Raw genomic sequence first — 12,643 nt, 5'->3', positions numbered from 1 at the left:
TATATCCCTCTCCGTTCAGGTTTACTTTAATTCCACTTCTGGGCCCCATCATGGAAAGATTTTTTTTAACATAAAGCAAAGGGTTAAGCTAAAGTTATTCTGCACAAAGGTGTTCTTTCCAGATCATGTCTCTAGGTATGTGGTGGCAAGCATTTGATTGTATGTGTATAACCAACAGTGACCATGCTCTCAGCTTGCTGGTACATAGACTATGGTCGCAAACAATGGAAAAGCTAGGTGCAGGGTGGGGAAGAGAGAGTGGTGACTGACTCCTTTGTGACATTGACCACATGTGGAAAAGACTGGATTTTATGCAAATGTGCTGTAGGTGTGCCAGTCATAATTTTACCCATCTGTATGAAGAAAAAAGTAAAGGTGAATGTTCATTAGCAAAATAGTGAACCTTTTTAGTTTATATATAAAAAAAAAAAAAAAAAAAACAACAACGCCACTGCTCTGAGCTGTGCGTTTGTTCAGCTACATCATAAGAGAATCCAGTTTTTTTTAGGATTTTTGTAAACTGTAAAGAATACATTTTTTTTCTCCTAAAGGTTATGCTGTTCCTAATGTTTTAGTGGAGGGGAAGTTCTGAGCAGGGTCGGCTCAAGTAACAATTGGACCCTAGGGCAAAATTAGCCTGGGGGCCCCCAACCAAAAAGCACCAGAGGCCTTTTGTTGCATCCAAACTTCCCTCCTGGGCCCTTGAGCTGGCTGCTGACCCTCCCCCAATCACCTCCCAACTTAACAGACTCTGCAGAGTCCCTGGGGAGCAACAGTTAAGATGGGGGAGGGACAACTTGGGGGCCCCTACAGGCTCTGGGGCAATTGCCCATTTTTTCCTATGGTAGCTCCGGCCCTGGTTCTGAGTTTAGATCCACTTTAGGGCCTGTTTCCACTATAGCGTTGCGGAATCGCCGGCGAATCACCGCAGGCAAATCGCATGCGGGTGCGATTCCGCATGCGGTTTTTGCCGCGATTTCGCATAGGTTAGGGTGATGCAATTTTAACGATGTCACTGCCTGTGTGAATTAACATGGGTACCTATGCGAAATCGCATGCGAATTCGCGGCAAAAAACGCATGGGGAAACGCATGCGATTTCCCTATTAATTACATTGCGTGCGATTCGCCTGCATTCCACACGCAGGCGAATTCTGAGGGCTGTGCCATGCAGAAAAATCCTGCACAGAAAAACGCACAGCAAAACTGACAAGTGGAAACAGGCCCATCCACTTGTATTGGCTGTGCGAATCTGCATGCGGGCAACGCATGCGGATTCGTGATAGTGGAAACGGGCCCTTAACCATTTCTGGAGCTCGTCATTTAGCAGTCTGCTATTTACAAGTAAAAATGTGGTTTCACTATGAATGAACGTGGCCATGCGTTTTAATTCAACTTGTTGATCAAAATCTTTCTAATCGTACATTCAGAGGTTAACAGATTAAAAGCCATGTAAGACTACTGACCTCATGCTCCTCCAGCAAACATTTCTCCATGGTCATTTTACATTTACACGTCACCTGCAAAACACAGATTAAATCACAGTCACTTTGCTGCCGAGTTGCTGAATGTATGGCTAACAGACTTTTCAATGTATTCCGTCCAATAAATACAGTGCGACAAGAGTGTCAAGCTTGCAAGTCCTTACCTGGGCGTGTTCAGTGGCCATATGCTCCTCCATGTCACTGGTAGGGAAGGGTTCTTTGCACTTCTTACACATGCTGATGTTACGTCTACAGTGAATCTCATGAATGGTGAAGTTGTCTATAGGGATGTCCCGTTTGCTAGAAAGTAGACAATGATTAATAATTCAGGATATTTAGTATGTGAAAGAAGCAAATCATGTGAATTTCTGAGAATTGTTAATATTGCGGCATCTTAGTTTATCATCTGAGAAAGCCGGTAACGAAAAGCTTTCATAGGCCTAGTGCACACCAGAGCGGTTCGGCTGCGGTTTGCGATCCGCTTGCGGGTGCGGATCCGCTAGGGTAATGTATTTCAATGGGCTGGTGCACACAGCGGGAGGAGTTTTGCAGAAACGCATACTCCCGGGCTGCTGCAGATTTTGGATTGCGGAGGCGTTTCTGCCTCAATGTTAAGTATAGGAAAAACACAAACCGCTCTGAAAAACGGCACTTCAGAGCGGTTTACCATGCGGTTTTTGTTACAGTAGCTGTTCAGTAACCGCTTTACTGTAACAATACATGAAATCTACTACACCAAAAACGCTTCACAAAACCGCAAAATGCTAGCTGAAACGCTGCAGAAAAAGAAAAAGCGTTTCAAAATCTGCTAGCATTTTGCGGATCTGCTAGCGGTTTTTGGTGTGCACCAGGCCATAGTCCATAGATCTACACCATTAAGAAGGGGAAAGTAATTCTGTATGTATTAGTTATAGACCGCCATAATTTCAATCGGAATTGATCTTTAGTTGGCTGAATATATGGTATTACTGCAGGTCAAAGCAAAGACTGTACAAAAAAAACTAAAATCAGTGTATGTATGTGTATATATATATATGTGTGTGTGTGTGTGTGTGTGTGTGTGTGTGTGTGTGTGTGTGTGTGTGTGTGTGTGTGTGTGTGTGTGTGTGTGTGTGTGTGTGTGTGTGTGTGTGTGTGTGTGTGTGTGTGTGTGTGTGTGTGTGTGTGTGTGTGTGTGTGTGTGTGTGTGTGTGTGTGTGTGTGTGTGTGTGTGTGTGTGTGTGTGTGTGTGTGTGTGTGTGTGTGTGTGTGTGTGTGTGTGTATATATATACATATACACACACACATACACATACACACACTGGTTTAACCACTTAAGCCGGCGACAGACCCGACTGTGACTTCAATATTTACCTTTGCAGGCTCCAGCAGGGGTGCTGTGGCTGCTGTCGGCTCCGAAGTAGACGGAAATACCCGATCTCAGTCGGGTCCGCTCTACTGCACAGGCACCGGAGACTTGCTCTTGCGCAGTAGCGCGGACCCAACGGCGATCGGGTATTTCCGCCTACTTCGGAGCCGACAGAGCGTCTGCGCAGGAGCCGGGAAGGTAAATAATGAAGTCACCGCTGTACGGAGGGCTGCAGCGAGACCCCCGAGGGACAAAGGATAGCGTGGGAAGCCTCATTAGGATCCTGAGGCTTCCCCCACCCGAGGTGAGTACCCCCCAGGGGACGTTTTCATGTTACAGTTCCTCTTTAAGGACCAGAGCCTTTTTTTCCATTCAGACCAGTGCAGCTTTAACGGTTTATTGCTCAGTCATACAACCTACCATCTTAATGAATTTTACCTCCTTTTCTTGTCACAAAGGCCTAGTGCACACCAGAGCGGTTCTGCTGCGGTTTGCGATCCGCTTGCGGGTGCGGATCCGCTAGGGTAATGTATTTCAATGGGCTGGTGCACACCAGAGCTGTTTTGCAGAAACGCATACTTCCGGGCTGCTGCAGATTTTGGATTGCGGATGCGTTTCTGCCTCAATGTTAAGTATAGGAAAAACACAAACCGCTCTGAAAAACGGCAGTTCAGAGCGGTTTTGCAGGCGTTTTTGTTACAGAAGCTGTTCAGTAACAGCTTTACTGTAACAATATCTGAAATCTACTACACCAAAAACGCTTCACAAAACCGCAAAATGCTAGCTGAAACGCTACAGAAAAGAGAAAAAGCGTTTCAAAATCTGCTAGCATTTTGCGGATCTGCTAGCGGTTTTTGGTGTGCCTCAGGCCTGGTGCACACCAGAGGAGTTTTTCTGAGCGTTTTGAGTTTTTAAATCTGCTGCTAATGTTATCCTATGTGTCTGTGCACACTGGAGCAATTAGGTTTTGTAAAAAAAAAAAAAGCATTACATTGGGAAGAGCTTTAGAAACCTCTAAAAGCTCTTCCCAATGTATGCTATGTTTTTTTTTTTACAAAACCTCATTGCTCCAGTGTGCACAGACACATTGGATAACATTAGCAGCAGATTTAAAAACTCAAAACGCTCAGAAAAACTCCTCTGGTGTGCACCAGGCCTAATACAGCTTTCTTTTGGTGCCATTTGATTGCTGCTGCGAGTTTTAGTTTTTATTATATTCATCAAAAAAGACATGAATTTTGCCAAAAAAATGATTTTTTTTTTTACTTTCTGTGCTGACATTTTTCAAATAAAGTAAAAGTTATCTATACATGCAGCACGAAAAATGTGGACAAACATGTTTTTGATTTAAAAAAAAAACAAAACAAAAAACATTCAGCCTATATTTATTGGTTTGGGTAAAAGTTATAGCGTTTACAAACTATGGTGCCAAAAGTGAATTTTCCCATTTTGAAGCATCTCTGACTTTTCTGACCACCTGTCATGTTTCATGAGGTGCTAAAATTCCAGGATAGGGCCTATTCAGACTGTCAGCGTATGAAGCACGCGTATAAAATCAAAGAAACGCAAGTTGAAAAACGCATGCGTTTTTCTTGCGTTCTAATGTGTTTTCTTTTGCGTTTTGCACACACACACACACACACACACACACACACACACACACACACACACACGTGACCCAGGGGAAAAAAAAGGAATTATGGGAACCGCAGAGGGAAACGTACACTAAAAACGCAATAGTATGCGTTTTTGATACGCGTCCATAGACTTTCATTGCGTCCGTTTCTATGCGTGACGCACAGAACTGCATGCAGCAATGCGGATAAGAAACGTATGCGTCTCATACGCATACATGTGAACTAGCCCATTCAAAAGCATTAGGAGCCGTTTCTATGCGTTTTTTGGTACCCGTACTCGTTCCCTGAAAACGGCTAGGAACGCGCATTGTCTGAACAGGCCCTAATATAAATACCCCCCAAATGACCCCATTTTGGAAAAAAGACATCCCAAAGTATTCACTGAGAGGCATGGTGAGTTCATAGAAGATTTTATTTTTTTGTCACAAGTTAGCGGAAAATGACACTGTGACAAAAAATAAAAATAAAAAAATTGAAATCTGCCACGGACTCACTATGCTCCTCTCTGAATACCTTGAAGTGTCTACTTTCCAAAATGGGGTAATTTGTGGGGTGTGTTTACTGTCCTGGCATTTTGGGGGGTGCTAAATTGTAAGCACCCCTGTAAAGCCTAACGGTGCTCATTGGACTTTGGGCCCCTTAGCGCAGTTAGGCTGCAAAAAAGTGCCACACATGTGGTATTGCCGTACTCAGGAGAAGTAGTATAATGTGTTTTGGGGTGTTATTTAACACATACTCATGCTGGGTGGGAGAAATCTCTGTAAGGCCCAGTGCACACCGAGCGGTTTTTGGAGCGATCCGCCTGGAAAAACACTTGGCTAATGTATTGCAATGGGATGGTGCACACCGGCGGTTTGAGTTTTCTGCCAAGCCGCAAACGCGCCTCCTGCTGCGCGTTTGCGGATTTCGGAAGCGTTTCGTCCTCAAAGTATAGGAAAAACGCGAACCGCTCTGAAAAACGCTACTTCAGAGCGGTTTGCCAGGCATTTTTGTTACAGTAGCTGTTCAGTAACAGCTTTTACTGTAACAATATGTGTAATCTGCTACACAAAAACGCACCCAAAACCGCTAGGTATGTTTAGAAAACCTCTCTAAACATACCTAGAATCGCTCTGAAATCAGCTCCCAAAACCGCTAGCGTATTGCGGATCTGCTAGCGGTTTTGGTGTGCACTGGGCCTAAATGACAATTTTTTATTTTTTTTTTTAATTTTTAACACATAATTGTCCGTTTACAGAGAGATTTCTCCCACCCAGCATGAGTATGTGTAAAAATACACCCCAAAACACACTATACTACTTCTGAGTACGGCGATACGACGTGTGACACTTTTTTTGCAGCCTAGGTGCGCTAAGGGGCCCAACGTCCTATTCACAGGTCATTTTGAGGCATTTGTTTTCTAGACTACTCCTCACGGTTTATGGCCCCTAAAATGCCAGGGCAGTATAGGAACGCCACAAATTATCCCATTTTAGAAAGAAGACACCCCAAGGTATTTCGTTAGGTGTATGGTGAGTTCATAGAAGATTTTATTTTTTGTCACAAGTTAGTGAAAATTGAAACTTTGTGAAAAAAAAAAAAAAATCTCTTTCCGCTAACTTTTGACAAAAAATAAAATCTTCTATGAACTCTTCATACACCTAACAGAATACCTTGGGTTGTCTTTTTTCTAAAAAAAAAGGGGTCACTTGTGGAGTTCCTATACTGCCCTGGCATTTTACGGGCCCAAAACCGTGAGTAGTCTGGAAACCAAATGTCTCAAAATGACTGTTCAGGTATAGAAGCATCTGCAAATTTTGATGGCAGGTGGTCTGTGAGGGGGCAAATTTTGTGGAACCAGTTATAAGCAGGGTGGCCTCTTACATGACAGGTTGTATTGGGCCTATTCTGATGGATAGGAGTGCTGGGGGGGGGGGGGGTGTGACAGGAGGCGATTGATAGGTGTCTCGGGGAGTGGTTAGAAGGGAAAATAGATGCAATCAATGCCCTGGGGAGGTGATCAGAAGAGGGTCTGAGGGGGATCTGAGGGTTTGGCCGAGTGATCAGGAGACCACACGGGAAAAATTAGGGCCTGATTTGATGGGTAGGTGTGCTAGGGGGTGACAGGTGGTGATTGATGGGTGTCTCAAGGTGTGATTAGTGGGGGTAATAGATGCAAGCAATGCACTGGCGAGGTGATCAGTGCTGGGGTCTGAGGGCGTTCTGAGGGTGTAGGCGGGTGATTGGTTGCCCTAGGGGCAGATAGGGGTCTAATCTGATGGGTAGCAGTGACAGGTGGTGACAGGGGGTGATTGATGGGTAAGTAGTGGGTGATTAGAGGTGAGAACAGATGTAAACAGTGCACTTGGGAGGTGATCTGACGTAGGGTCTGCAGGCGATCTAATGGTGTGGGTGGGTGATCAGATTGCCCGCAAGGGGCAGGTTAGTGGCTGATTGATGGGTGGCAGTGACAGGGGGTGATTGACAAGTGATCAGGGGGGATAGATGCATACAGTACACGGGGGGGGGGGGGTCTGGGGGAGAATCTGAGGGGTGGGGGGTGATCAGGAGTCCCCAGGGGGCAGTTTAGGGACTAAAAAAAAAAAAATTGCATTGACAGATAGTGACAGGGAGTGATTGATGGGTGATTAGTGGGGTGATTGGGGGCAAACAGTGGTCTGGGGGGGTCTGAGGGGTGCTGTGGGCGATCAGGGAGGGGCAGATCAGTGTGTTTGGGTGCAGACTAATAGGAAGCTTGTGGGGAAGGAGAATGAAATAAAATCCAACACAATAGCCGCAGCCCCGCCTTGTTCACCTGTGCATGCCAAAGGGTTTAGTAATAAGGGAGTTTACTCTTGCTCTGGCCCTAGGGTTATGGTATAAAACAGAGCCACACAGTCTAAACACTGCCATAAGGAAGCAGCATTCGGTCATGTTAAACGCTTTGTTGGCATCCAGTGAAAGATAAACTCTAGTAGAAGAATTGGAATGTGGGAACTAAAAATTAGACAGAATACTTCTAATATTGGTTTTAGTTGACCTTCTGTGAATAAAGTACATTTGGGACTGGTGGACAATATTATTAAATTGCAATATGTTTGTTTAAACCAGTTTGCCTATACTTTCGGAAGAATCTTTGCATCAGTACTAATAAGGAAGATGGGACTGTAAGAATTGCAGGATTTAGTGTTTTTTAGGCTTAGCATCAAAACAAAATGGTTCGCACAAGATTCTGGAAGGGAACCCAGCAGTGAAAAAGGGACACTAGTCTGGGGACCAAATCAGCTTTATATTTTAGATACTACTCAACAGGGATCCCATAAACATTTCCAACTGCTGTTACCTGTTGCTCCACAGACTAGGATCACTGATGACATTCCTGGCACAAGGAATTGGAATACATTTCCAAGTTTTACGATCCATTAAAGCAATTGAGTTTTTTTCTTTTGTTTTTGTTTTTTTATAACCACAGTTTGGTCTTAAAGGAAACTTGAGACAAACCCCCCTTCAGGCTGTGGGCTCCCTCGCAATCTCTCCGGGCAGCTCCAGTCATCCACTAGCCGCCTCTGTGATTGTGAGTGGCGCATACGCGCCCATCTCGCTCCCGTGTTCAGGAGTGTTCTGTGCCTGCGCAGAATGCTCCCGCCCACAGGCACGGCCGGGCTTGCGTGACTCACAGAAGTACCTGGGTGACTCGCAGACAAGCAGCCCGGATATATTGGAGCCCACGGCCTGAAGGTGGCTGGAGGAAGCCCCAGGAAAGTATAAATGTTTTGCCTCCATTTGTCTCAGGTACACTTTAATAATCACTTATAAGATTTACATGTATTGGCTTTAAAAGGAAAACAAAAGTGAAAAAGTTGATGAGTTGATGTACAGTGTCAAGCATACAAATAACTAAATAACTAGGCTGGTTTTTTTTTTCTTTGCTCTCTGCCTGAAAGAGCCAATATTCACATATGCAAGTGACAGTTTCTCTCCAGGGTAGGACCCAGTCAGATTTTAGTGTTACTCTCAGTGATAAGGTATTATAGCCATACAACTCTTTCCTCCAAGAGAATAGCTTCTGAGAGCAGGGGACAGAAAGGGTCAATAGTTCATAGATTTTAGCTCTGGCGTACTTCAAAGACTGTGCGATTTAGCAGAGACAAAGGCCTCAATTCACTAAGCTTTATCGAACACTTTATCAAAGGTTTGACAATTTACCTCATGACTAAAATCTAAATTTTGAATTCATTAAGGTGTTATAGATTTATTGAATGTTTTATCGAAAAATGTTCAATAAATCTATAACACTTTAGTGAATTCAAAATTAGATTTTACTCATGAGGTAAATTATCAAACGTTCGATAAAGTGTTAAGTGTTTGATAAAGCTTAGTGAATTGAGGCCAATGAAACAAAAAACAAACAAAAAAATAAATTAGATTTATACATAAAATAAAATTGTGGGATAAAGAAATTATTAGGTTTTTAAATGGTACTGTGCTGGTAATGAACACCTCTATATGTGCATTGAATATTGGTAATCCTGAACAATCTGTTTCCTTACTCTGATTACACCTCTCTGACACTGAAACAGTCATTGGTAAGCTCTCTGGCCAAGTTGTACTCCTTACTATATCACCTAAAAACACACTGTCTCTAGGTATGAATATTGTACACTACCCCATATTATAATACGGTAGGACGTCAGGCTGGGTACACATTATGCAATTTTCCGTCCAACTGACAGGATCTGACATTTCCTAACTGTCCGATCTGTTCCCAATCGACAACGGGATCGATCAGGAGCAGTTTGGATACAGACAATAATGAGGACAGTCGACATTGCTAATGAAGAAGATGACAAGATAGTTCAAATATTTTTTTTTCTGGTTGCATCTCAAACAGAAAAAGAAAAAACTGGACAACGGGCACTTTAAAAGAAAAGGTGACTGACCAATTGTTCTCAGATAATTCATTATTGAATCCAAATATAACAGCTAGACCAGGCATGGGCAAACTCGGCCCTTTCGCTGTTACAGAACTACAAGTCCCACAATGCATTTGCCTTTATGAGTCATGACTGTGGCTGTCAGACTCCTGCAATGCATTACTGGACTTGTAGTTCATTAACAGCTGGAGGGCCAAGTTTGCCCATGCCTGAGCTAGACTCTTTGTAATCCCCCCTGCCCCCCCCCCCTCCCCCCTCCCAACACCAACACACACTGCACAAAAGTTGTACACAGAGAGGTAGGACATAGAAAATGCCACCTATCTAGCATTTCTACTGCCCCTCTCCCCTCCCAAAAAAAAAAAAAAAAGCAGATTTGTACAGATCGCAACATAAAACATACATTTAGGGCCTGTTCAGACTATATGCGTTCCTAGCCGTTTTCAGGGAACGCGTACTGGTACCAAAAACGCATAGAAACGGCTCCTAATGCTTTTTAATGGGGTAGTTCACATGTATGCGTATGAGACGCATACGTTTCTCATCCGCATTGCTGCACGCAGTTCTGTGCGATACGCATAGAAACGGACGCAATGAAAGTCTATGGACGCGTATCAAAAACGCGTACTATTGCGTTTTTAGCGTCCGTTTTCCTCTGCGGTTCCCATAATTCTTTTTTTTCCCCTGGGTCACGTGTTTGTGCAAAACGCAATAGAAAACGCATTCAAACGCAAGAAAAACGCATGCGTTTTTCAACTTGCGTTTCTTTGAATTTATACGCGTTCTAAAAACGCAGCAAGTATGAACAGGCCCTTACACGGATTTTAAGATAAAGACAAGTGACAGTTACAGTAGATCCCACTAAAGATATATAGTAACAGCTGCTGACCAGTGTAATATAAAGATATACAGTGGCACCTAATGTAATTCCGCTGTCAGTGGCAACAGTATGGTAAAAGTACTCACCAGTTTCCACACAGACTAGTCTCCTGCTCAGAGCTAGAAGCCATGGCCGGTTTCTAAACACAAAGAAAGCAAAATAGTCATCGTCACTTTCACTTTCTCCAAGGGAGGAGGAGGAGGAAGAGGAATGCCTTCTGAGAAATCTGTTTATGGAAACAGCAATATCACATATGTAACTGACACACCTCACTATGACAGCAGCAACTGCTTACCATTTTACTGCAATGATGTAAGGCTAAGGACATATACAACTGGAAAAAGCCACAGCACATCCAGACTCCACTGATATATCTGACTAGTAGATACAACTAGATTTCTGCACATTTTAATCTAGAACATAAAACTATACAAATGCATCAGCGCACTACCTCCTGCTGTCCTTAATATTAACTGCTGTGGGTTTGATATATACTTAACGGGATCCTTAACTGAGAGGGATATGGATGTTTCCTTTTAAACAATACCAGTTGCCTGGCAGTCCTGCTGATCTCTTTGGCTGCAGTAGTGGCTGAATCACACCTGAAACATGCATGCAGCAAATCCAGTGTGACTTCACTCAGAGGGCTTGATCTGCATGCTTGTTGAGGGGCTGTGGCTAAATGTATTAGAGACACAGAATCTCGGCAGGAGAGTCAGGCAACTGGTATTTTAAAATTAAAAAGCCATATCCTTCTCAGTTTAGGTTCCTTTTAAAACAAAGAATGATTTAGCCCACAAACAAACAATTGGCGCTCTCCCAACTCCTCCTCAGACAATGTGAAACATGCAAAATTCACGCAATAATTTCTCCAGATAAGTCACCTCAAACCAGTACTGGGACTGCATTAGCAATACTGGTTGGAGGCGACTTATCTGGAGAAATCATTGCATAAACCTTGCATGTGTCTTATGGTCTGAGAAGTAGTGTAGCGAGCGCCAATTACGCTTTTGTGCTAAACCTATTAACATAATAGAATAACTTGCAATCACTCCTAAGGCGCGTACACACGCCATACTTCGGCCAACGACTGGTTTGCCAGACCCTCCTACCAGGCGGACATTCTGCTGACGGTAGCACGTGTGTACATGCTGTAGGCAGACTGATAAGGCTGTTTCTGAATGAACAGCTCAGCGGATCAATCAGAAACAGCCTTATAAGTCTGTTGTCAGCACATACACACATGCTACTGTCGGCAGAACGTCCGCCCAGCAGGAGGGTCTAGCGGACCCGACGTTGGCGGAAGTATGGCGCGTGTATGCGCCTTTAGAGTAGAATCTGTGTAGAATAGGTACTCTTTAGTCCAGAACTTGTCTATTTATTTTTACTCCAGAATAAGTTTGCAGATCAGGCGTTTACTCCATTGGTCGGGCTCATGTAACTGAGCTGAAATGGTTGGATAGTGTACTGATAAAGCCTCTGACAAGACCAGGGTTCGAATTTCAGCTCTTCCCGTTCAGCAAGGGGCAGTCAACACTTGAGTTAATGCAGAACTGAAACGGTAAGCACATCCGCTAAGCAGATGCATACCGTCCGTTTTGCATCTACTTGCAACATGCATTGCCACTCACCTGTTTTCCGTCGCTGCTTGGTCCGTCTATACTCAGCCTGGAGGCCGGTGGCAGCATAGGGCTCTCCATAGGCTGCATTAAGCCAATTCTCCCTAGCAATAGGGAGTTTTCATTGGTCCACCATGAACCAAGGAGAATTCTCCCTGTTGCTGAGGATTCTTATTGGTCTTTTGCAGCCCAATGGAGATATCCATGCTTCTACCAGCCACTGGGCTGTGTACAGGGGCCAAGCAGCAGCAACGGGACACGCAAGTAATAAGTCACGGGGGGATCAAAATGGGCAAAGGGGACTCAGCAACTAGCCTAGTGAGAATGGACGGTGTTGGTTAGGCTTTCATTGCATACATTTAGCATTCGATGATGTGGCAAGTTTGGACTTAGCGTTGTGCTAAGTGGAGTTAAGTGTATCTGTTTTTTTAAACAAAAGGAGGTGGATCATTAATAACCCGCCTCCTGCGCTAAGTAGAGCTAAAAAAAATAGACAAGTGTGACCCGGCCCAGCACCTGCATCTATCCAGTAAGGAGGCCATGGACAAGACTCCCTAACACTGCTACTGCCTACTGAGCATGCCCTTAGTGGCTGCAGCTCTGGCACTTTGGAGTTTGCCAGGAGAAAGGCGCAACATAAATGTTCTGTGTCTTGTCTTGAATTGCAATCTGCCATTTTAAGGGAAATTCTAGTGCCTTTATAACACTGCTGTTAAAAAAAAAAAAAAAAAACACAGGCAGCCATCTCAGAATTTTAGGGGA

At 44.0% G+C, this 12,643-nt stretch overlaps 1 protein-coding gene across 3 annotated transcripts in view; it reads right to left on the bottom strand.

The window, feature by feature from the left end:
* The window catches only part of TRAFD1 (TRAF-type zinc finger domain containing 1), a 63,163-nt gene that overhangs the window by 36,492 nt on the left and 14,028 nt on the right, over positions 1-12,643 (bottom strand). For all 3 annotated transcript variants that reach the window (XM_068245823.1, XM_068245842.1, XM_068245832.1), the window contains 3 exons: positions 10,349-10,401; positions 1,648-1,783; positions 1,466-1,519 (listed from right to left, as the gene is read on the bottom strand). In XM_068245823.1, coding sequence (XP_068101924.1) covers positions 1,466-1,519; positions 1,648-1,783; positions 10,349-10,392 — 234 coding nt within the window. In that variant the 5' untranslated portion in view covers positions 10,393-10,401. The remainder of the gene's footprint in view (positions 1-1,465; positions 1,520-1,647; positions 1,784-10,348; positions 10,402-12,643) is intronic.

This window comes from Hyperolius riggenbachi, chromosome 1 (genome assembly GCF_040937935.1).
Source record: "Hyperolius riggenbachi isolate aHypRig1 chromosome 1, aHypRig1.pri, whole genome shotgun sequence".
Classification (NCBI taxonomy): domain Eukaryota; kingdom Metazoa; phylum Chordata; class Amphibia; order Anura; family Hyperoliidae; genus Hyperolius; species Hyperolius riggenbachi.
Note: the sequence above shows the minus strand (reverse complement) of the source record. Positions and strands in the feature narration are given on the sequence as shown.